Source organism: Brachypodium distachyon, chromosome 3 (genome assembly GCF_000005505.3).
Source record: "Brachypodium distachyon strain Bd21 chromosome 3, Brachypodium_distachyon_v3.0, whole genome shotgun sequence".
Taxonomy (NCBI): domain Eukaryota; kingdom Viridiplantae; phylum Streptophyta; class Magnoliopsida; order Poales; family Poaceae; genus Brachypodium; species Brachypodium distachyon.
Window position 1 is genome coordinate 54,739,771 of NC_016133.3, and position 22,591 is coordinate 54,762,361.

A 22,591-nucleotide genomic window follows, 5' to 3' on the forward strand; every position below is an offset into this window, starting at 1 on the left:
TTATATATATGCGGAATTAAACTAGTCAGATATTTTTAATCACAAATCTTAAATATGTTAGGCTCAACTATAGTGCACCAACAACTTAAGCAATAACAAGATGAGCACTTATATTAATCAATAAGCTAGCACAAGATATATAAGATAGCACAAAGCACATATAAGATAATATATGACTTCAAGCACGATGGTTATCACAAATTAAAGCACAAGTGAATGAACTCGGTTTAAAAATACCCGAGACACGCGGAGACGATGATTTATCCCGATGTTCATTTCCTAGGAAGCTAATCACCGTTGGAGAGGTGCGGGCACCACAAGAGGTAACCCGAATAGCCGTGAAAAGGGCACATCCAACTTCTTAAGCCTCTCACAACAAAGTAAGAGCTCAATCACTAAGATGGCTAGCTTCTTCCTCCACTCCGGAGATGGCAAGCTCCACAACCACTTCACAAAGCATCACAAAGGAGAACCTCGGACCTCTTTACAATCTTCACGAAGAGGTCACCGGGGCAACAAACACTAAGCCGTCTAGGAGGAGAACCTCCAAGAGTAACAAGCTCACGGACTCTCACTTGAAATAATGAAGGTGGAGAGCTCAAACCAATGCACCAAATGCAAAGCAAGAACACAAGAATGCTCAAATCCCTCTCTCCCAAATCTCACCCAAAGCAACAAATGGATTGGAGAAATTAGATAGGAGGAATGAAGGAGGAAGTCAACAAATGATTCCTCCAAATAGATCTACAAACTCTCTTCAATTTGATGGAGGATTTGGGGCTTGGGGGAGGTGAAGAAAGCTCAAAGGAATGGGGATTTTTCGGGTCCAAGAGCTTACCTTCCCGTTGGGGAAGAAGCCCCTTATATAGGGGTTCCGCCGAATTTGCCCGTTAGGGCCAGATTCCACAGTCCGGAGGGCTCCCGGAGGTTCCGGACGAAATCCGGACCAGAAAATCGAACAGGAAAAACGCTTCTGAACTCACCCAGAGGTTCGCCCGGAATTTTCATGGAAGTTCCGGCCTACAAAAAGCTGCAGAACCACTCACACGAAAACGGCAATAACTTTTGCATACGAACTCCGATTTCGATGAACTTGGACTTGTTTCGAAGATAACAACGAGCTCTATGAACTCACACAGAAATCCAACAAAGATCAACCAAAAAAGATGATGCAAAATATGCAAAGGTTTGAGCACTCTACGCACGACGAGTTGAAGCAATGTGCCCGAAAGCCCTTCTTGATAGAATGGCTATCGAACCTATAAACCCGTCTCCCACCAAACTCTTTGAGACCGGTAAAACTAGAAAAACCTAGCTAGAATATACCTTTGCCTTGAGCAATCCAATTTAGGTTGATGTAGGCGTTAATGCTCGTCTCAAGTTGGAATCCTTTGCTTGATCACGGTCACTTGGTGAAGATACTCAATTTGCTGCCCCATACTTCAATGTGGGAGACCTTCACTTTAAGCTCATCTTCACATGTCCATTATCACCAAATGGATGGCAAGCTTCAAGCATGTATCTTCTTGGGATGCTTACATTGAGCTTGCCCTTTGTCAATCTTGATGACCGTCTCCATATGGGCTATATAAGATTGTTTCTTCAAAACTCGCCCATATGTATCACCTAACCATCAACCAAATAACATAGACATAATATTGGTTAGTCCATAAGTGCAATATGCAATTGCTTACCATATGATTCATGTATATAATCCTCAAAGTGCTTTTCTTGATCCTGCTCTTCTCAACCTTGATGAATCATCACCACTTGATCTCATCTTTCATGGGCTATATGAAATCTATCTTTTTGATCCAAACCCATGAGTTTCACCTAACCCACATATAGATATACCAAATACATAGTTTATGGGTTAATTCACAAAGCGCAATTGACAAATGATTACCATACCACTAGATCTCATGTGGTACATAATTACGGTTGTGAGTTGGCCAACTTGAATCCAATATTTGCACTTATTCTTGGTCAACCTTCATCTTTGCTTTACTCCATCTTTATGATATCATGAATGTCACTTTAGTCCTCTTCATCTTCTAACACAAAATCTTGAGACACCAAATGGATTCTTCACTCGATTACTTGCTCCATGACTTGGTTAACCATGACTCAACTCATGAGCTCAACAAAACATTATCATGAAACCATATAATGAATCCTTATCTTGTAATCATTCTCTCAAGATATTAATCCTTCACGGGAACTTCACTTTCTTCTTCTTGACAATATTTGATATACTAGCATTCCTTCACATAAAGCTCAATGCAAACACTTATCCAAATGGATTGTCATCGGATACCAAAACCACACATTAAATTGTCAACTCTCATTATATATCTTTATCTTCATGACATTTATCATTGAATTAACCAAGCGGTCTTCATTCATTGCCTATGAAACATTCCTTCAAATATATCTCAACTAAAACATTAGTCCATAGGGTTTGTCATTAATTATCAAAACCACACATGGGGCAACATGCACTTTTAACCTGTCCCGGAGGAGACGGTCGCCGGTCTAGATGGCGACGCGAAATATGATGAGATCATCGGTGTGGCTACATTTTTGTCTTGTGGGTGTAAATGCGTGTCTTTGTTCTATGAAATATAGAGCGCATCTTTGGACATGTTCCATCAAGTGTGTTTGGCATTTTGGCTTGTGCCAACAATTGCATCTTGATTTATCCTTGTCGTTTTACCACAAGTCATCATGTATGTTGTTAACCTGGTAACTGCTGGTTAACCTGGTAATTAGGCACGGTTAACCCGGTAAACATGCTTAATTAATCTGGTAATTATGCACAGTTAACCCGTAAACACGCTTAATTAACCTGATAATTATGCACGATTAATCTGATAAACATGCTTAATTAACCTGATAATTATGCACGATTAATCTGATAAACATGCTTAATTAACCTGGTAATTAGGCACGATTAATCTGATAAACAGGCTTAACAAACCTGGTAATTAGGCGCGATCGATTAATCTGATAAACATGCTTAATTAATCTGGTAATTAGGCACATGTAACCTGATAAGCAGACTTAATTAGATGGTAATTAACCTGGTAAATCATGTGTGTTCTGCGTTGCTTGTGTGTGTGGTGCTAATCTGTGGTGGGGGTTGGGGAAGATCATGGAACATGCGGGTGTTGATAAAGTTTTTCTAGCTTCTAAACATGTTGAGGTGATGGCTGATGCTTGTGTGTTAAAAGTCCATGTTAATTACGTCAATATCTTGGATGGTTTTTTATCTCCAAATTTTGCCATGGGGAACGGATCCTGGGGAGCCGTCGTGTGTTTGGCCGGTAAACGAGTGACTATAACCTGATAATTTGATAAACTAGTGATTATGCCCTGATAAACTAGTGACTATAACCTGATAAACAAGTTATATTGATCTGATAAATTAGTGATTATGACCTGATAAACTAGTGATTATAACTTGGTAAACGGTGATATTAACATGGTCACGAAAGGGTCCGAATTTTTTTGTTGAGAAATATTTGAATAAGATCTGATTTTGAAGCAGTCATCGATACGAATCTAGCGGTGAAGACGGATTGTGAATTGGACACCTGGGTTGAGCTATAAATTTTTTTGAATCTACGAAATCACCTAGTACAAAAACGCTCAAACATCAATCAACTTCCCATGAACTGGCTGCAACGATTAAAACAGCCCAGCTGGGCCGCGCCCACTCGCCCCGCGTGGTCGTGCCCGCTCACCCCGCGCCCGCGCGTTCTTATCGGGCGCCGCAAACCTCATAACGGACGCCGCACGCTAAACTCTCTAAGGCACGTCGCCAGATAGTTCAGTCCATTATTTTTTAGCCGACGGTAAAGTCTTTGTAAGCGGGTGCATGGGTCAACTTGCGTGTTTTGGTACACCATAACTCGAAATGTGCAAACATACACCGGGTCTGTTTTTTCCAATGTAGAGATCAACTTGTGTGTTTCAGATTTATTTTGTACTCCCGGATCATAAAGCATCTAGAATACAAATCCAGTCAAATCACTTATAACATTGTACTACCAGCCCGTCTAATTATCGGCCCGTCTAATTATCGTTTTTGTGGAAAAAAAAGCCCGTCTAATCATTGTTGAAATTTTACGGGGAGATTACGCGCCTTCGCAAGCAAACCGAAAAGAAAAGGGAGGGAACACACCAAAAGCAGCCGCGAAACTGAAACCAGGTTCCCACCCTCTGGCGCGAAGGCCCCACCACCGCGCCCCCGTTCCCGCCCACAATCTCGCATCTTCGAAACCGCGGACGGCTCGTAGCGCTCCAGGTCACCGATCCGCGCCTCCCACCCCTCCACCAATCAGCGCCCACCTCCTCCCATCTATAAATTCTCCGCCGCAGCCTCCTCTTTCTCCTCACAACGCATCTGCAAATTCCCCACCAGTTCCTCCCCATCTCCCAGCGAATCCCCACCCTCTCTCCTCGAATCAGCAGCCGAGAAGCATCCATGGCCCCCAAGGCAGAGAAGAAGCCGGCGGCGAAGAAGCCCGTGGAGGAGGAGCCCGCGGCGGAGAAGGCCGAGAAGGCCCCGGCCGGGAAGAAGCCAAAGGCGGAGAAGCGGCTGCCGGCCGGGAAGACGGCGGCCAAGGAGGGCGGCGAGGGGAAGAAGGGCAAGAAGAAGGCCAAGAAGAGCGTCGAGACCTACAAGATCTACATCTTCAAGGTGCTCAAGCAGGTGCACCCGGACATCGGCATCTCCTCCAAGGCCATGTCCATCATGAACTCCTTCATCAACGACATCTTCGAGAAGCTGGCCGGGGAGTCGGCCAAGCTCGCGAGGTACAACAAGAAGCCCACCATCACCTCCAGGGAGATCCAGACCTCCGTCCGCCTCGTCCTCCCCGGCGAGCTCGCCAAGCACGCCGTCTCCGAGGGCACCAAGGCCGTCACCAAGTTCACTTCCTCTTAGGCTTGCTCTGCTCCGGCTGGTGCCGCTTGTTTATTGCTGTTTAGTCTCTGGTTATCATGTAGTACTAGTAGTTGTGTGTTAGTACTTGATCTGGATTGCTTCAAGGTTGGCTAGTTTGTAGGTCCGGTATTATGAAATTAATGATACAAGTTCTCAATATGAGTATGTGCTCCCTAATCCTTTTGAATCTAGTTTGACGCCGAGAAAATTCAAAAATAATTTCTCAAGCATTTTCTACAATCTCTTGTAGTTGAAGGAAACATGAAAGGCGAAACGCATTCTGATCTGGTCCACTGTAAACGTGCTGCCCTGCAACGACCCCTCTGGCTAGTAGTTTCATTTTGGATTTGGTACCAGCTGCATACCTAGCAGACTAACAAGTAGGCAAAAACTTTTGTACCAGCGAAGGAGCATTTGAATTAGAGATAGAAACGACTTTGCATCAACATCATCAACAACAGACCTTGATTTTTCCTTCGGCAAGTTATTGGCATTGTAATTGCCATGTAGCAGCTCATTCATATTCCCAAGTGCAACCTCAGAAACGTCAGAATAACAAACATTACCACACACCCAGATAAGCACATGCGAAGATGTAAGCAATACTAAGATCAATGAAGAACAACACACTTAAAAGACTAATACAGAAAGGTATCTCCTGAGGAGCTGAGCTTGAAGGTGAGAACAGACTTCACAAAGAAGCAGCACTCCAGATTCTAGATGCTTATGAAGGATACTCCAGATTCTAGTAGCAGACAGCAGTAGTTTGCACTCCTTGAGAATATATCAGCAAAATAGACGCCTTTCCAAAACATGTATGTAACCAGTATTAGGATATTTAGGAGCTTCAGGAGGAACAATTCCTAGGCCTGCGATCCATAAGAGTATATATATCATTCTATCATCCACCTATCTACTCAATCCAACATTAGTTTGGTGCTTTCCAGTACATAGATTACCCTGAGAAATTATCCCGGTTCAGTTGTTCAAGAGAACCATGCCATAAAAGCAGTTCTAGTACTTACACCAGCAAACTACGGAAACATTTGAAAACTAGTCATTTGACAATTCCAGTGCAGTATTGCATTTTCCTTTGGGTGCTTAGACATAGCTGATTAGGAAGATCTACCCACCTTCTGAAGCAGCTCTGTTTCGTCCTGTCTTGTCACCTTCAATATGTCAAAGGAACATTATACTGTCCCCGCAAGAAAATAAACATTATATTCAGAATTATGCTGCTTTGATCCATGCATGCATGATGATAGTAATAATAGCAAACATTGAATCAAAAGGGTGAGCTCACTCGCGGACTCGCCGAAGGAAATCTAAATTAATATTAATGTCAGCAAGAAGACATCCAAATCCCCTGAGTTTGTTCATGACAGATATGAAATGGACATATTTCAGATGTCAAAGAACAAGGACAGATCAAATTCAACAAGATACAATTTTTTCAAATGGTGGTGCTTATTTTCGTCACAATCTCCACAACAATCACTTTGTCATGCTGCCCGGAGAGTAGAGTACTGGAAATTACTGACAAAAAAGGGAACAACAGAAGACTTTAGATACAGAACTTCGGATTCAGCATGGCAAAACTACTCCTTGACGACGACGCTGATCTGCCCCTTTTCCAGCATGTCGTAGAAGGATCGAGTCTTCCTCTGCTCGTTCCAGTGATGCATCTTCCACATACCGCCGGCAACCAGCCCTAGGGTCAATCCGATGAAGATCTCCTTCACCACGCTCGGCCCCTTGAGGGTAGCATGTGCAACCCTGCCACCTGCCATTTGCTTGCTGTTGAGCTCAGATGCCAAATGCCTGCAGAAGTGAAGTGAGCTGATTTTGTGGGAGCAACATGGAGACAACAACATATCATCACCAAGGTAGCAAGATCCTCAAGATAATTGCAGGTATGTGCATAAAACATCTACATGTTTTATCACATGTTCAAAGGTAATTTGAGAGAACTTGCACATATGGCAAGTCATGCAAACTTTAAAGGTGTAACTACAAGAATTTGAGAAAACTTGCACATATGATAAGTTTGCATCAGGGGTGGATTCTCTTGAACCCAGTTCGCATCTTCATCAAGCAAAGGAATTTTTTTGCTTCGGGATACTGGAAGGACATAAAACTAGCCAACATACAATTTTGACTAAGCTAATTCAAGAAATTAAAGTAGATGTCTACAGGGAGCTCCATATCAGCAGGATACAGGACAAACTCCATGATGTTTGACAAATCTTCTCAGTGGTACGCGGAGCAAGACAATAAAAGAGAAATTGAAAGTACAATTGTAATGTGCAAACTGATGCAGAGATAAACTATGGCTACCACAAAACTGTCAAATAATTTGAATAATAAAGAAAGCTCTCGCACCACAGTACCAAATGCAAATGACAAAGCAAAGGTTACATGTATGAGAAGCTACACAAGTCACAAAATACCATTAGGAACAGGATACATATTACTCAATAAATAAATTGACAGTTTTGCTAGGGCTCGGTCGTCTGAGAAAAAAAAAATCTCTGTCGATGATGTGAGCCGTTCGATCGACTTTTAAACCCTTCATAAATGTTCCACAATCTAAGAAAGCCTAAGTTGAGATGTGAAAGGGAGGATGGAAGGTGATCGAGCATATGCTGCATATATCATGCAATGCAGAAAGCAACAGAGAACCACAACCATTCTACAACTGCAGTGTGCAGTCCCCCACATAGAAGAGCCATTCACCCAATGGCTTCCAACATACAATGTCACATTACATTAACCACGGATGCATCCACAGGCAAAAGCAATGGTTCCATGGCAAAGGTTACTTCCTAATTCCCCTACTCAGGGTCACACCCATCTTCACATCTTATTGCGGCGAGCCAGCGAACTGTCTATCTTCGCCACGCATTTCCTATATCTAAATCGCATAACCCTCAAATAACAGAAATGATTAATAAATAAAAAAAATGCACCAGAAAGGTACCGCTGATTAGAACGACGCGGCCATCCTAATTCCTAATTCCTGACGAATCGAATCCCCTAGTGAATCACACGGGCGACGTATTTTTCTTCGCGTCCTGCCCCCCTCAATGCCTAAAAAGAATAATTTCTATAAACAAACCCACCGAAATGGATCGACCACGCGAATCTGATCCACCGGCACCAGAAAACCAGACCCCCCAATCGGTCCTCCAACAACCTAACCTAGAATCCGCGAGAAAGTGCCTGGAAGTCGAATCGTGCGCGGAAGAGAAGACACGAGGGACTGAACCGAAGGATAAGGGGGCGGTGAGGGAGAGGAGAGGGTCTGACCTTAGCAGCAGCCGGAGGAGAGGAAGAGAGAAAGACCGCCTGAGCCTTCGCGAATCGCGACCGCGAGAAGAGAGCCTTCGATTTGTTGCGGTTGGCTTTTCTTGCGGAAATGCCCTTATAAGGGTTCGAATTCACGGACGGCTCCGGTCCGCTCGATTCGAGAGAATAATTTCGCCCGAGGGGAGTAAAGTGGAATTTCCCCTTCTTCCCGCGAGATCAGAAGAGGCGTCTCGGTTCTGGATAACGCGGAAGACCGGCGCGCACGCGTGGGTGAAGCTCATCTGTTGTTCCCATGGCGATCGCGGTTGCCTCGTCGCCTTCCGCGACGGCCACCTCCAGTTCCGGCGTTGCTCCGCCGCGCTCCCGCGTGAGCTGCCGGCGGGAGCCCCGTGGGACGAGGAGCATCGGTCGCGCTCGTTGCTCCCGCAGCCCCGCCAAGGGGGCGGAGCCGGGCAAGGAGCGGCAAACCCCGCAGGTCAGTCAAATCCATCCGCTTCTCCAAGCTCGAAATCTAGATTAAGCGAGCATAGATAGCTGAAGCGGCGAATGTTCTGCTCAAAGTCTTCAGCAGCCATTCCCTAAGCTCCACTTCAGTGCCACGAGAACACTACCGATTCGCACATCCTCCTACATTTCATTCAAAACTGAATATAGTTTTCATGCTTCCATGGTACGCACCAACTGAAGGCTTTCGGCTAATGTCATCCACTCATCAGTCTCCCTGTACTCCCACCAGTGGATTCTTGGTTCATGCATGCGAAGATTGCTTTGTTTCTGAATCGATTCCCCTTTTCATGTGTTATATTTATAACCAGGATGACTCCAGTTATCTATGGAAACTGGGCCTCGGATCCGTCGGCGGCGCGGCGGCTATAAAGTACGGAAGCGTGCTGCTCCCTGACATCACACGGCCCAACATCGTGCAGGCGCTGCTCATGGTGTCCCTGCCTGTAGTAGCCGCCGTCCTCATCTTGCTCAAGCTCAGTGGGAGCGACACGGAGGAATAGGATGAGAATCAGGAGGTCTTGTGTAAGCTTCGGATGATATGTTGTGTCTTTATTAAGTTCCATTTTTTACTCGTACCTTGTAAGATGAGGGCAAAATATGCTCGATTCAGAAAATAATAGAGTGCGAGCAACGCACTTGTGACAATGGCCTATGCCTCAGCAAACGGAGGACAGGAGACGGAAGCTTCCTTTTGTTGAGAAATAAAAATGCATCTGAGATATTGAACTGTTGTAAGCTTTACGACAGGGTGCCCGTCTATTTTGAATTCAGGTTAACGAACAAACCAATGCCTGGTGTATCAAGATGTCTTACAGCAAAAATATATGTATTTACAGTGGTTGTAGCTTCAGTCCTTAATATCAGCGGCCATGGCTCCGAGACCTATTACATGCTCCCGGGAATGACTGCAACTACCGCAAAACTCATGCTTTACAAGGAATGCCAAAAATAGAATTGGTGTCAATAAAATTAGTTAACAGAACTCAAACTCTCCGTCTGCCGCTTTGCAGCCTATAAAAGTTGAACCTCTCCAACAAAACACGTGCAACATCTCGGATGAATTGAAGATTTGCAGATTCGACACCAGGATGTTGAAGATAATGCATTCTGCAGTAAATATTTACAGGCTACAGGTTGTCTTTCAGCCACTTGGCTGCCCCACTGGCAATGGATCTGAAAAAGATTCAACAAGGAACTTGGTCACCCATGAGAGTACAATACAAAAGATACCACAAACGCAAGTGATATCAGAACCAGATCAATCAAAAACATTTGAAGGTTTAGTCATGGTTTTGGTCAAACTACAAAGCGAGAAGGCTGCAGACCTCTACAAAGTACTTATCCTTGTTTTGTTGTTTGCTTATATTTGGATTTTTAATGGTTTAACATACCAGCATCAAAAGTACAAGCGAGAACAACCAACATAATTAAACAATACCTAGTAAAGTTCTTGTGCATAAGCCTATGGCAACAATTTTACTTCATTACCTTTATGTTTTTCGAGCACCAGAAACCAGCTTTAGACAAAGTAAATCACCAATAAGTTCGGTATAATGAAAAACTTGTTGACATGGACTTCCACATTAACACATTTTTTTCAGAAAACATGTAAGGAGAGAAGATCGACAGGAATATATAAGGATAAAGGACAATTATCATCAGGGCTTTCAAGGATATTATACGGCCTTCTAGCAATGATGAAACACAAACATGCCCAAACACCGTATATTAGCAATTGCATTGAAACGAAATTAAGTTCAGTATTTACCCAGCAAAATCTGTAAGTTTCTGAAACCAGTCACCCTCCCCTTCAGCAGGTTGATCCGATTGTTCTTGAGCAACACTGCTTCCACTCTCTTGATGTATAGCTGCAACAGAGATGTGGTTCTTAGTATCCTTCCTGATCAAGAGGTGATGATAGGACACCAACTTCTGGCAGTAACAATCCAAAATGGAAATGGATTGTTTGCAGAAAAGAGGGAAAGGCAAAAGGAAATGTAATCTATACATAAAATGTGTGTGCATGCTTACGCTTTGGCTTCACAGGTGCACGGGCAAAACCACCATTAGTCAACGATGCAAGCTCCTCAAGTAACTCCCTTTCGCGTCCACTGAAAGAAACACCAATTTATAGTAATTTATGGGGGGTAAGGGTTCAGTGTCTATGTAGCTCTGGAGTATCAATATAGGCTAAAAAAGTAGGCTCCAAGACAGAAAGTATTGTTTTGTTGTACCTTACACGTTTGGGTATATTGACCTTAATAGTGAATAGATGATCACCACGTATAGATGGCCTATTCAACGACGGGACACCTTGTTTCGCTAGGACCACTACATCACCAGGTTGGGTGCCTGGAGGTATTCGAAGTTCACTAGTTCCATCAACAGTTCTGACCTGCTCGCAACAAGATTTTCAAAGGAATGGTTACACAAAACCACGATTTAACATAATGAGCAGTCGCCTAAATATCATGAACAGCCTATATATAGAACTACAATATGCTCATACTTAAAAGAAACATCTAACAACATGCCACCTTGCTCTGAGCCTCCATGGAACCAAAGTCTTAAATCAGATCAAGCAAAACAAATTTGTCCAGGCCTCGCATAACAGTGACTAGCATTGGTCGTGGCTCAAGTCAACATGGTTAACAGATAATGACTAGTATAGACTTGCTTTCTATGCAATGTGGCATCAAGTTAAGGTCAAAAGTATCTGGTAGCTTAAGACTTAAGTTGGTGTAATGACAAACTAACATCAGGTAGTTTTTTTTTTAGGAAACTAACGTCAGGTAATACCTTTAATTTCATTTACAATTATCAGAATTTTGCGTAATTGAGTAAATTGTTTTAGTAGATAAAAGGAAACCCATTCCAATAAGACTAAGAATAGAACATAGCCCTAGACATAGTTAATCTATTTAATCATACAAGTTAATAAAACACTATTGACTCTTCTGCTTGATGATTACTGTGTGCCAGGCTGTCAGCTAATTTATTGGTTTCCACAGTGCACATTAAGCAGGAAAATAGGGCAAATATCAGTTGCACAAGCAACACTGAAACTCCAAGCATACACTAATTGAAGTTTTTCTGATTACATCAGAACTGGAATAAAGCAACCGAGCTATTTTAGTAAGGTATTTATCTCAATTCTTGCTTGATGAGTTAGTTTCCCATCACCAGTTAACAAATGAAGTGAGAAGCTTAATAGATTCGACAGCATAGTTGTTTGCTGAAGAAAGCAGTGAAAAAACCAATTGTCACAATTGATGATCATATAAGAAAGATACTCCTAAAGAAAAACGATATACCTTTTCAACAGTACCCAAAATAGCTTCAATGTAGCTTATCGACACAGTTGAATACAAGTTGATACCATCCCTTTTAATATCTGATGGCTCTTCTATGTCAAGGCAAACAAAAAGATCTCCAGGAGGCCCTCTATTTCAAAAAGAAAAAAAGGGTTTGACCATGGATTTGTTTGAATAACCACACAATGAGGTAAGATATAAACTTGAAAGGCAGAAAATGAGGCGCTAAAACAACTGTATGAAAGCTAAAGCAATGCACACAAACATACAAACACATGTGCATGCTTGCCCGCACAGTCGCACACAATACACGTACCCAAATAGAGATCTGAACATTTTCTGCAAATTATTCTGAACTGCAGTCCAATCATGATTCATAATTTACTGCAATACATCTCTAAAAAACAAAATAAAATAAGCACAAATCTAAAGTTACTGTATGCACTTGATGCACCAAAACATTATCTGCAAAAAACACATGTGTATTGCTGTATGCACTTGATGCACCAAAACATTATCTGCAAAAAACACATGTGTATTGCTGTATGCACTTGATGCACCAAAACATTATCTGCAAAAAACACATGCGCAAAGACCTAAAATCCAGAAAACTTTCTGGTGCTAACCGGTGAGGCGGTGACCCCCAACTTCCACTCGCCACGCAAAACAGAAACACAATAAAGCAAAGCAAGAATGATCCGTGCATCTTATGTACATGCCTTTGGAGTTACTCCATGCCCCCATGTACCGTGTTTTATGATAGTGTTTTATGATAGTCAATTCCATAAATATGCACATATGCTACAAATAAAAGTATGCATAGCAATCAAGTAGCACAATACAGAACATCCATGTATTACCTCTAGGACCACAATGATCACTTGCAATATTTTGAACTGTTGGAAGTACGGTTGGAACTTCAGAAAAAGCGAAAAATGTTTTGCTTACCCTTTTGGTCCTGCATCACCTTCACCGCGTACACGGAGAGTGCTACCTTTACTAACTCCAGGAGGAATTTTTACTTTGATCTCCTTTCTGACACGAACACGCCCCTCTCCAGAGCATTTCCTGCAATACTCTGAAATGACCTCACCCTCACCTGCGCAAGTGGGGCAAATAGAAACCTACAAAATAAGAAAAACTAGAAGCTCTTAATGTAACGATCCCAAAATTACCACAAATAATCAGATTAAACAAAACTCAAATATATAATCAATTAATCATAATTATTTTTGGACTCTGTAATGGAATAAAACCCCGAGCCTCCACAACCTTAGATAAAGCACATTTTACATTTTCAGTCCTTTTTGTTTGTTCAACAGAAATGAACTTGTTCATACCCTATGACTCCTTTTTAATTTAGTTCCATGACATCTCATTTTCAATTTATTGCTTCATATCTTCCCTTATTTTCCCTAATGATTATTTTCCTTAGTTATAGTGCCCAATAATGCCAGCTTCCAATGAAATATAGGCCACAACCTATTCATTGTTGCACATTAAAAGCAGTCGCATACTAGCCAAGCCAGTATGTCTTGATGGTGAAACTCTGGAATAACAGCACAAATGGTTCAAACATGTAAGCTCCTATATTACCTGGGAGAATAGACCAAATGGTGTTTGCTCAGTTCGCATTACTTGCCCTCGCCCACCACATGTGGAACATATTCTTGTCTTTGAGCCAGCCTTTGAACCAGAACCACTACAAGTATCACAAGTCTCCAAATGGGATAATATGATATCTTTCTCTGTTCCAAATATTGCCTCCGAAAACCCCAGGTTCACGTCATATCTGGTGGAATAAATATGTGTAAGTCTAGAAATTTCACTAGATCTATAAAAACATGTTACAAAATATAGCTACATAAAATGGTTGTACACGAATCTGGTGGAACGATACCCTTCCTGAAACTATCCATGATCATAAGACCAAGCAGTATGCCAGAATCACCAATAACCACGATATTTGATATTAATTGTGTGTAAAAAATGCAAAGAACAAAAGGGGGATAGGGAAACATTTACAGATGACTTGCCACAAAAACAATACATCCAAAACATAACTTCATGCTAGTAATATACAGTGGTGTCCAGGTAACCTCTTATCCCATGCAGTATCACGACATAAATGCTTAAGTATTACTTTCAGGCAAATAATGCTAGACCTTAAAAGTATGCGGATGTGTTCATGTTAATCAGCGACCATAATAATTAGCTGTTATTCATTTACTGTCTAATCGGTGGACCCCTTTTCACTTCAACATGTCTTATAACAAACCTGATGTCTTCACCCTGAACAGTAGTGCTCCTCCTGCGTGTCCTAAATGCATTCTGGTCCATGCCAGAAAAGCCACCCATGTTTGCTCCAAAGAATGTCTCAAACAGATCAAATGGATTACTCTGCATAGAGACAAGGGAGGAACTTAGGGCTTGTTTAAGAAGAAAAGACACACAGACGAAGTTGCACATAGTAACACCTAGTACTTATAAGCCAAGGAACTCGAGTTAACATACATATAACCACATTCAAATGCTAGAACAAAGAGTTGAAAAGCAGCACCGTATAAGCTCCCGCAGATCCTCCAACCGCACTCTTAACTCCAGCTTCACCGTATTGATCATACAACGCCCTTTTCTTCTCATCTGATAGCACCTGGCGGTAATGAGATTCGGTACTCCAGATCAGGCAATAAAAGACGATGGCGAACCAAAAACAAGGTTTTTTTTCTTGATGAAATCTAGTAAATATTGGAGCAAGGCAAAGGAACCATAAGTATATGAATGATAAAAATGAAACTGGATGCAGATATCCAAGTTGATTACCAATAGGTTGAGCATACAGAGCTTGGTATAATACACGTACATTATTAGAGCGAGTGGAGATATTCATACCGTAGTGTCAGTCCCATGAAGCGATAGATGTTAGTAAGTTTTGGGGGTCCATATCTTAAGACAGGAGAAATTGAACAGATAAGACATATAATTTTTCCACATCAACCAATACTTGTAGCCTGGGTGAGCAGAAGACTACACCCCATTTTCCGAGTGCAGAGCTTGCCAACCCGCTATTTTAGCATCCAAGTCATATATGTCATCTCAAACAAATACCCCCCCCCCCCCCCCCAACTCCCAGCCGCCTACTGTTTCTATCATATTTAAGGAAATGTGAACTCAGGAAGGTACTCAATTAGTCTACCTGACAATGTTAACATCATTATCTGAGTCAAAATATAGTGTGGCAACAATTAAGAAAATAAATAAATCAACATGCTTCTGAGGAAGATTCTATACTCAGTACGTAATTGTAAAATATCACATGGAAAACACATATTTCAATGTATTTGTAAGAGCACCTCTCTCTCACTAAAGGTGGAAAGCACAAATATAAACGAAGGGCTTGATGCAACCACCCACTACTCCATTACTAAGAATAGTGGTTTAGGTTTTGTGCAAACTGGTTTCTGGGAGTTTTTCTAATCATAAATACATTAGTTTGGTAGGTTGTAAAGTAAAAGCTGAAAAACTGTCAGCTGGTAAGGTGATAACTCATCTATTGAACTTTTTACAAGGAAAGCCAGCTATGAATTAAGACCTGAGGGCCTGTTAGGAACAAGGAAGGGGTATTTTAGGCCCATTTCCAGAAGAGTCCTTCTGTCATACAGGCTACAAGCCATATAACTTATCCTCGTCCTCATAAAAAGAAAACTTATCCTCAAGATAGTCAGAACAGTAAAGGAACATTGGAGCAAACATATTTATGCCTTATGGGACTATATAGTGCATACCTCATATGCTGAGCTTATCTCTTTGAACTTGTCAGTTGCGCCAGGTTCTTTATTGACATCAGGATGATACTACGAAGTAAAGATGAAAAGCAAATTGTTACAACATATTTATGGTTCTCTTTCTGTTATGCATATAATGTGAGGGCGCTAGAGCAATTTGAAAAATGTGTTAGAAACCTGTTAATAGAGCAAAACCACGTTACTTGGTGAAGTGGTAAATCACACATTCAAATTGGTAAACAGAAACTTAATTATGTTCTAAGAAAAAGCTATGAATGAAAACCTTGTAGACCTATTAGGAAGCATGTTACAGGTCCATTACCCTTGTATAATCTAGGCCTAGCTGCACGAAAATAGCCTCAATATGTGACCCATGCTCTAGCATGGCAACAATTAGCAATGATGCTGGTGGCTCCTACATGGCACAATATTGCCTCTGTGTAGGTGTTAAGTGTTAACCTCAGTGTATATGGGTGTCAATATTGCAGGAGCAGTGGAAATGAAACACCACGATGCGATCATGTGTCCAGTAACTGCAAGTCTGCAACTAATTCTTCTAAATTAGATCAAGACTCACTTGACTGTACTTTTGACCTCCCTCATGTGTTAATGGATTCAGGCTCTATGCACAATGCATCATTGACCTCTATAAGACAGATGCATCCTATCCAAAAAACTACAGAACCTTAATGGTGTTATTTACAGTACTAAGGGGACTTCACATATTAAAAGCAAACTAGGTGTCTAACTTCTCCTCAAGTATCAAAGATACAGAGAAATTAGGACAATTATTCTACACTCCAACCATAAAAACCTTGGATGTGCAAGTGAAATTAACCCAGCACACACGAACAACGAATGTACAACACATTGGTTAATAATCAACAGAGGATTGGACTGGTCTACAATGCTAGTTGCAACTATGAAGTTCCAGAAGCTACTGATAATATAGCAAAAATGAGACTGAAAACAATGGAGTATTGCATAAAAACTACGTGCACACCTCTACCATATTATCCAGTATTCACAAACACCAATATGGATTACAATTTTTACAAGACAGGGAAAACGGTTATCTACTTGGATGTCTAGCAACAGTTTGTAATATCGCCCAGGCTATGACGCTATGTGCAGTTAACAACAACGCATTTCTTGCTCGCAAAAAACCCCCGCATTTCTCAACGCTTTATCCAATCTAAACAACACACATCCATGCGTGACTCCACGAACTCCAGTTATGTGCTCCAAGCTCAATGGCACTATTCTTAAATAAATAGTATGATGGTCCAATAAAACGAGTAAATTGAGGCTCTACTGAGAGGGGGATAAGCGTCGAACACCTGGCGCGCGAGCTTCCGGTACGCGGCCTTGATGTCCTTGATGTTCGCGGAGCGCTGCACGCCCAGCGTTGCGTAGTAGTCAGCCGACGCCCACACCACCAGGCGGACACCGCGCCGCTGCCTACGATTTCTCGGCGCCGCGCAGGCGAGCGGGATCCCTAAGCCGCCGCTCCTACCGGCGGCGGCGAAGTGGACCCCGTGAGGGCGGAGAGCGGCGGCGGCGGCAGAGCGGGAGGAAGGCGCCGGATTGGAGGGCGCGAACGGGACCGTGGAGAACGCGAGCGCCATTAGCGCCTCTCCCCGAGGGTCGGCACCCTTCTAGAACCCTGCTTGTCCCGCGGGCGCGGGCGCGTGTGCTGGGCGTTGGTCCGCGTCTCGCCTGAGCGCAGGAGGCAAGACAGCTGTGCAGCTGCGATGGCAGGGGAAGGGACGATGTGTGAATGGGATGGGCCCCGGCTGTCAGTGTCCGTTCGAATCCAGGGCCTTCCTAGGCTTTTGTTCTTTTGTTCGGTGTCCGTACGCGATTCCAGCCCGACAAATCGCGCGTACGGCCCGCGGCCCACGACGCGAAAGTTCTTACGTGTGGTTGTTTCCGAACCATCATATTTTTCGAGACAAGTTTTTTTTCTACTAGTGATTTGCAGTTGTTCTTGACAAGTCTACTGATTATGCCTTCTAAGAAAAATCCTGTATCTAGACATATCCAAATTTTGACTGGACGGAGGAAGTATCAATTATTTGTATATTCCATGTGACTATTTTTCTATACCAGTGATTTGCAGTTGTTCTTAACAAGTTCTTTTGGTTTCACTTATTTATATTTTATTTGGCTAGAAATCTCTTTTTTTATCCTCTGTGTTTTTCCTTTTTAATGAAGTGATCTGTTCTTTCAAAACAAATCTCTCAACCAATGCAAAATACTCCCTCTGATCTTAAATTCTTGATTCAAATTTGCTCAAATATGGATGTATCTACTTTTTAAAAAAGTCTAAATACATGTAATATTTCGACAACAATTTAGAATCAGAAGTACTATAGTATTTGTAGTTGCTGGAAACTACGAATGTTCCACAAGCACTAATCTTTTATCATGTCAATTTGTAGCAAACATACGGGGACATATTTTCTTTTAGGAAAAAGATGGTCGATCCTATGTTTTTCTTTTACATAAATTTACTCAAATTATGGTTGTATATTTTTGAAGTCGCGATCACGAGTTCACGACAAACGGAAGTGTTATACAAATCCATCGCTTGCAATGGAAAGAAATCCAGAATTGTAACTCGTCGGTCGTAACGTAGGAAGATTCTTTACACCAACGGCGTCGTTAATTGATTGCGCCGTGTTGGTATATATACATTGCCGCCGGATGAGTTCGCACAGCCGGCCTACGCGCTCGATCCAACACTACCAGGCACCGGCCATAGCCGCTGGCCACCGCACCGGAGACGAACGAGACGGCTGCACACGGGAGATCGAGACCGAGAGATGGCATCATCAATGGCTTGCGAGCGCGCGGACACCGGCGCCGACGACGTAGATGACGGGCTGGGGGATCTCCCCGACGACGTCCTCCTCGACGTGCTGTCGCGGCTGGTGATGGCGGGCGATGTGTACACGGCCGGCCGGACCAGCATCCTCTCGCGCCGGTGGCGGTAGCTGCCTAGGTACCAGATCCCGGACCTCTCTCTCGACGTCGGCGACTTCTACCCGGACGCCGGCTGGTGCCCCGCGGCCGCGGTGTCCACGCACACGACGTGGGGAGGCGGCCGCCGCCGCTGGGAGAAGCAGTTCCAGGCGTACCAGCACCACGCCACGGCCGGCTTCATCGGCGCGCTCTGGAGCTTCCTCGCCGCGCCGCCCAGCGTGCGCGTCATCGGGAGCCTGCGGCTCAAGATGATCCTCACCAAGTACGAGCTCCTCCGCCGCGTCGGGCGGCTCGTCGGGGAAGCCAAACGCTCCGGCAGGATCAAGGGGGGCAACGGCACCGGCGGCGCCATCGTGGAGCTCGAGCTCCTCACGGAGAAGACGAACCTGAAGGACGCGGAGGACGAGCCGGCGGAGGTGATGCTCGGCTACGGCGCGCTCTTCGCCCGGTTCCAGCGCGGCTGCCCGCGCGCGTTCCGGGCGCTCACGAGGCTCTCCGTGGAGAACCTCTGGTTCGAGGACCGGGCCGCCGTGAGCGACCTCGTCCGCCGCTGCGTCGCCCTCGAGCACCTCTCCCTGCGCTTCTGCGGCTTCGAGCCGGCGGCCGCCATGGCCATCGACCTGCCGCCCGAGTCGCGGCTCAGGACGCTGCTGTGCGTCGAGTGCCACGTGCCGGGCGTGGACCTCGTGCGGGCGCCGAGCCTCGTGGAGCTCCACTGCGGGTGGCGGCTCGTCGATGGTGCCCCGCCGGCGTCGTTCGGGCACGCGCCGGAGCTCAGGAAACTCACGCTGCACTACCAGCAGTACGAGGACCAGGAGGATCTGTGGCTGCTGAGCGAGTTTCTGGTCAACATCCCGCGCCAGTTAGAGTTGCTCACGCTCTCGTTTGAATTTACCAAGGTACGGACTATGCACACATATATGGGTCATACATAAGTCACAACTGCCGTGTACACCTGCAAAAAAATCATTAGGAAACTAGCACCATGCCCATGCTTTGTTACGGAAAGCCAAGAAATAAATCAACAACATCATGGTTAGATTATGGGTCAGATTACCAATAATGCCATTAAAGCTTGATGATGACTTTGCTGGATTAATTTGAGTTATGAACCAAAACTCAAAACTCATGGAGATTGGAAAGCAAACACTAATAGGAGACTAGGAAAGGGAGGCTTGCCGCTCCAACTCATGACTTTGAATAGTCTAACTTATCGGGGTTAAGCAGAAAATAGTTAAATAAAAGTGAACGAACGACCATCAACTCTAGACTTTATGAGTAGAGACGATTAATTTATAGCCAATATGAAACAAAATCATCTGTACGTCACAAGCACCATGAAGTTATTCATTTATCTCATCGGTCCCTCCCCGTATTATTGCACAAGAGATGATATAAGCTATATACTCCCTCCGTCCCATATTAAGTATTATTGCACAAAAAATTGAGTCACTTAATATGGGACGGAGGGAGTACATGTATCTATGATTTTTGTTTCCTATTTTGTTGATCTAACTTTTTTCCTATTCTTGAAAACTAAAAAAGACCACATATGCATGAGTGACCACCACATATGAAATTATTCATTTAGCCCGGCCTAATAAAAGTTGAAGGATATGCTAAATGACAGATCGACGTACTCCCTCCGTCTCATATCAAGTGACTCAAATTTGTTCAAATATCAAATATGAATGTACTTATGTCTAAAAAATGTCTACAAACATGTAATAGAAATTAGCTGCTCGTCTTAAAAACCTTGGATGCTGACTGAACTCTGTAACACCAGCGGTTTCTAATAGAAGAAATCGGAGGAGAAACCCTCTCTTTCAAAAATAAATAAATTAGAAAGTCACATGAATTGTTCATCACGTTCTCAGTGTGCATTGCCATGCACGTTCTCCGAAATCACTATCCCTTCGCCGTCTGTTGCAGATTTGGGTGCAACCTGAAGCTCCGAAATACCTGAGAGTAGCATTCGGCAGGCTAAAGGAGCTGCATCTGGAGAAGATCCATCCGTCCTGCAACCTCTCGTGGGCAACCTTTCTGCTCGAAGCCGCGCCACTCCTGGAGACTCTCCGCGTCAAGGTACGTGTGCCCGCTGCTCATGCGTTGCTTGCTTAATCATTGTGGATTTTCTGCAACGCACCAGTCTAGCTAGCTAGTCGTTTTTTAGTGGGAGGATCTGCAGTTTTTTTTAAAAGAAAAAACAGTAACACTAAAAAAAGAGAGGTCTTTTCGTTGAGTAAACTGAAGAAATTCCTTTAAAAAACTGAACAGACACAAACAACAATTCTACGATAGTCTCAAATTATATCGAGGTACTTTGACATCAAGGTTCCTACCCGGCTATCTCCACCTTTTTTGCATTCCGGTATTGTGGGTATGTTTGATTCATGTAATTTATGTTCTATTAACTTTTTGGCCAGACAAATTTAGCAGAGATTCCATGACTCTTTGTTCGTCAAAATCAAAGTAAATTTCACAAAGTTTTTTGGCATCCGTATGACCGAACCCACACTTGTCCCTAATCGTGTCATGGTCGGGTCGTTTCCGATGTGGCACCTGACACGTGAGACCCACCTGTCAGGAATCTCGTCAGACAATCTTAACAACGAGATTGGGCTACTTGTGAAGAGTTGCCTAAAAAACCGTGGTTCCATGACACGAGTGGCAGGTGTGGTTCGGTGATACATGTGGTCTCCAAAAAAACTACTCCCTCCGTCTCATATTAAGTGAATCAAATTTGCGAATGTATCTATACCTAAAAAGCGTGTAAATACATGTAATATTTCGTCACTTAATATGAGATGGAAGGAGTATTATTTTGTGAAATTTACTTTCAAAATTATGCATGACAAGAATTGTAAAAGTAACCTGAGGTTGATTGACAAAATTCTATCCGCAATCAATTATTTGCTACTAGGAAAGCAAAACTCGAAACATCACAGGCTACCAAATTTTAGCAGACCGATCAAATTAAAGCATCAACCAAAAGTAATATATATCTGTCATTCTGTCTCAGTCTCATCTCTTATGCTCATACAGTACATACTAGATACTACGTCAACTAGCTTGATCATGTCAAGTGCTTGCAGGTCTTGAACCACGCGTGCAAGCCCGACTGGCACAAGAAGCTCGCTCCCTCGGACACGGACCACTCGGAGGCTGCGCCGCCGCCGTCGCCGGGGTTCGCGCACCGCGGTCTCAAGGAGGTGGCGATCCGCCGCGCGTTCCACGTGGCCATGGACGCACCCTTCGTGAGGACGGTCGTGGGGATGGCCGTGAACCTGGAGAGAGTCACCCTGAGCGTGGAGGAGCTCGGGTGCAACGCGTGCGCGGCCGCCGAGGAGCGGCGGCCGAAGCTTGCCAGGTCCCGGTGCAGGCCGGCTGGCGCCGGAGCTGGCGGGGACGATGCTCAGGCGCTCGTGGAGAGGATTATGGGTGGCCTCGCCTCGTCTGCCCGGATAACCATACTTCGATCTGGTTAATTTGGTTTGGTTTCGGTCGACTATGCTATTGCGTTGCTTGGTTGCTTGTTAATTTGGTGTTTCTTATGGTTAGCAGCCGTTCCGTGGCATGCTGCTGTTGGACTGAAATCTGGTAGGTACTGGGATATACTACCGCTGTTTTGAAATATAAGATGTTACATAGTTTTGTCCTATGTACTAACATCCACACCCTCTCCACCCACGTAAGATTTCATGAGTTGTGCACCGGCGATCCTATCTAACAACTCC

At 43.8% G+C, this 22,591-nt stretch overlaps 5 protein-coding genes across 6 annotated transcripts; 3 read left to right on the forward strand and 2 right to left on the reverse strand.

Moving 5' to 3' along the window:
* Window positions 1-4,382: 4,382 nt before the first annotated feature.
* LOC100844075 (histone H2B.3) lies at window positions 4,383-5,113 on the forward strand. The gene has a single exon (XM_003570302.4). It carries the CDS (start codon window positions 4,490-4,492, stop codon window positions 4,949-4,951), a length of 462 nt encoding a protein of 153 aa, XP_003570350.1. The 5' UTR covers window positions 4,383-4,489; the 3' UTR covers window positions 4,952-5,113.
* A 1,149-nt stretch (window positions 5,114-6,262) lies between these two features.
* On the reverse strand, window positions 6,263-8,390 carry LOC100846610 (cytochrome c oxidase subunit 5C). 2 transcript variants are annotated; one of them, XM_003570311.4, is made up of 2 exons: window positions 8,261-8,390; window positions 6,263-6,772 (listed from the first exon to the last, which is right to left on the reverse strand). In XM_003570311.4, exon 2 carries the CDS (start codon window positions 6,739-6,741, stop codon window positions 6,550-6,552), a length of 192 nt encoding a protein of 63 aa, XP_003570359.1. In that variant the 5' UTR covers window positions 6,742-6,772; window positions 8,261-8,390; the 3' UTR covers window positions 6,263-6,549. The 2 variants fall into 2 exon arrangements, with proteins under 2 accessions (XP_003570359.1, XP_010235932.1); XM_010237630.2 differs by having other exon boundaries at window positions 6,263-6,748; window positions 8,261-8,389.
* Window positions 8,391-8,392: 2 nt separating this feature from the next.
* Window positions 8,393-9,488, forward strand: LOC100832056. Its single transcript, XM_003572864.4, has 2 exons — window positions 8,393-8,735; window positions 9,076-9,488. The coding sequence occupies exons 1-2, from the start codon at window positions 8,553-8,555 to the stop codon at window positions 9,265-9,267; spliced, it is 375 nt and encodes a 124-aa protein (XP_003572912.1). The 5' UTR covers window positions 8,393-8,552; the 3' UTR covers window positions 9,268-9,488.
* A 36-nt stretch (window positions 9,489-9,524) lies between these two features.
* Window positions 9,525-17,621, reverse strand: LOC100841335 (chaperone protein DnaJ). Its single transcript, XM_003570293.4, has 11 exons — window positions 17,207-17,621; window positions 15,867-15,935; window positions 14,642-14,734; window positions 14,360-14,481; window positions 13,678-13,873; window positions 13,030-13,205; window positions 12,082-12,211; window positions 11,002-11,162; window positions 10,799-10,878; window positions 10,536-10,635; window positions 9,525-9,940 (listed from the first exon to the last, which is right to left on the reverse strand). Exons 1-11 carry the CDS (start codon window positions 17,492-17,494, stop codon window positions 9,895-9,897), a joined length of 1,461 nt encoding a protein of 486 aa, XP_003570341.1. The 5' UTR covers window positions 17,495-17,621; the 3' UTR covers window positions 9,525-9,894.
* Window positions 17,622-18,694: 1,073 nt separating this feature from the next.
* On the forward strand, window positions 18,695-22,513 carry LOC106866421. Its single transcript, XM_014900587.2, has 4 exons — window positions 18,695-18,819; window positions 18,874-19,753; window positions 20,787-20,939; window positions 21,950-22,513. The coding sequence occupies exons 1-4, from the start codon at window positions 18,695-18,697 to the stop codon at window positions 22,340-22,342; spliced, it is 1,551 nt and encodes a 516-aa protein (XP_014756073.1). The 3' UTR covers window positions 22,343-22,513.
* The last annotated feature ends 78 nt before the right edge of the window (window positions 22,514-22,591 follow it).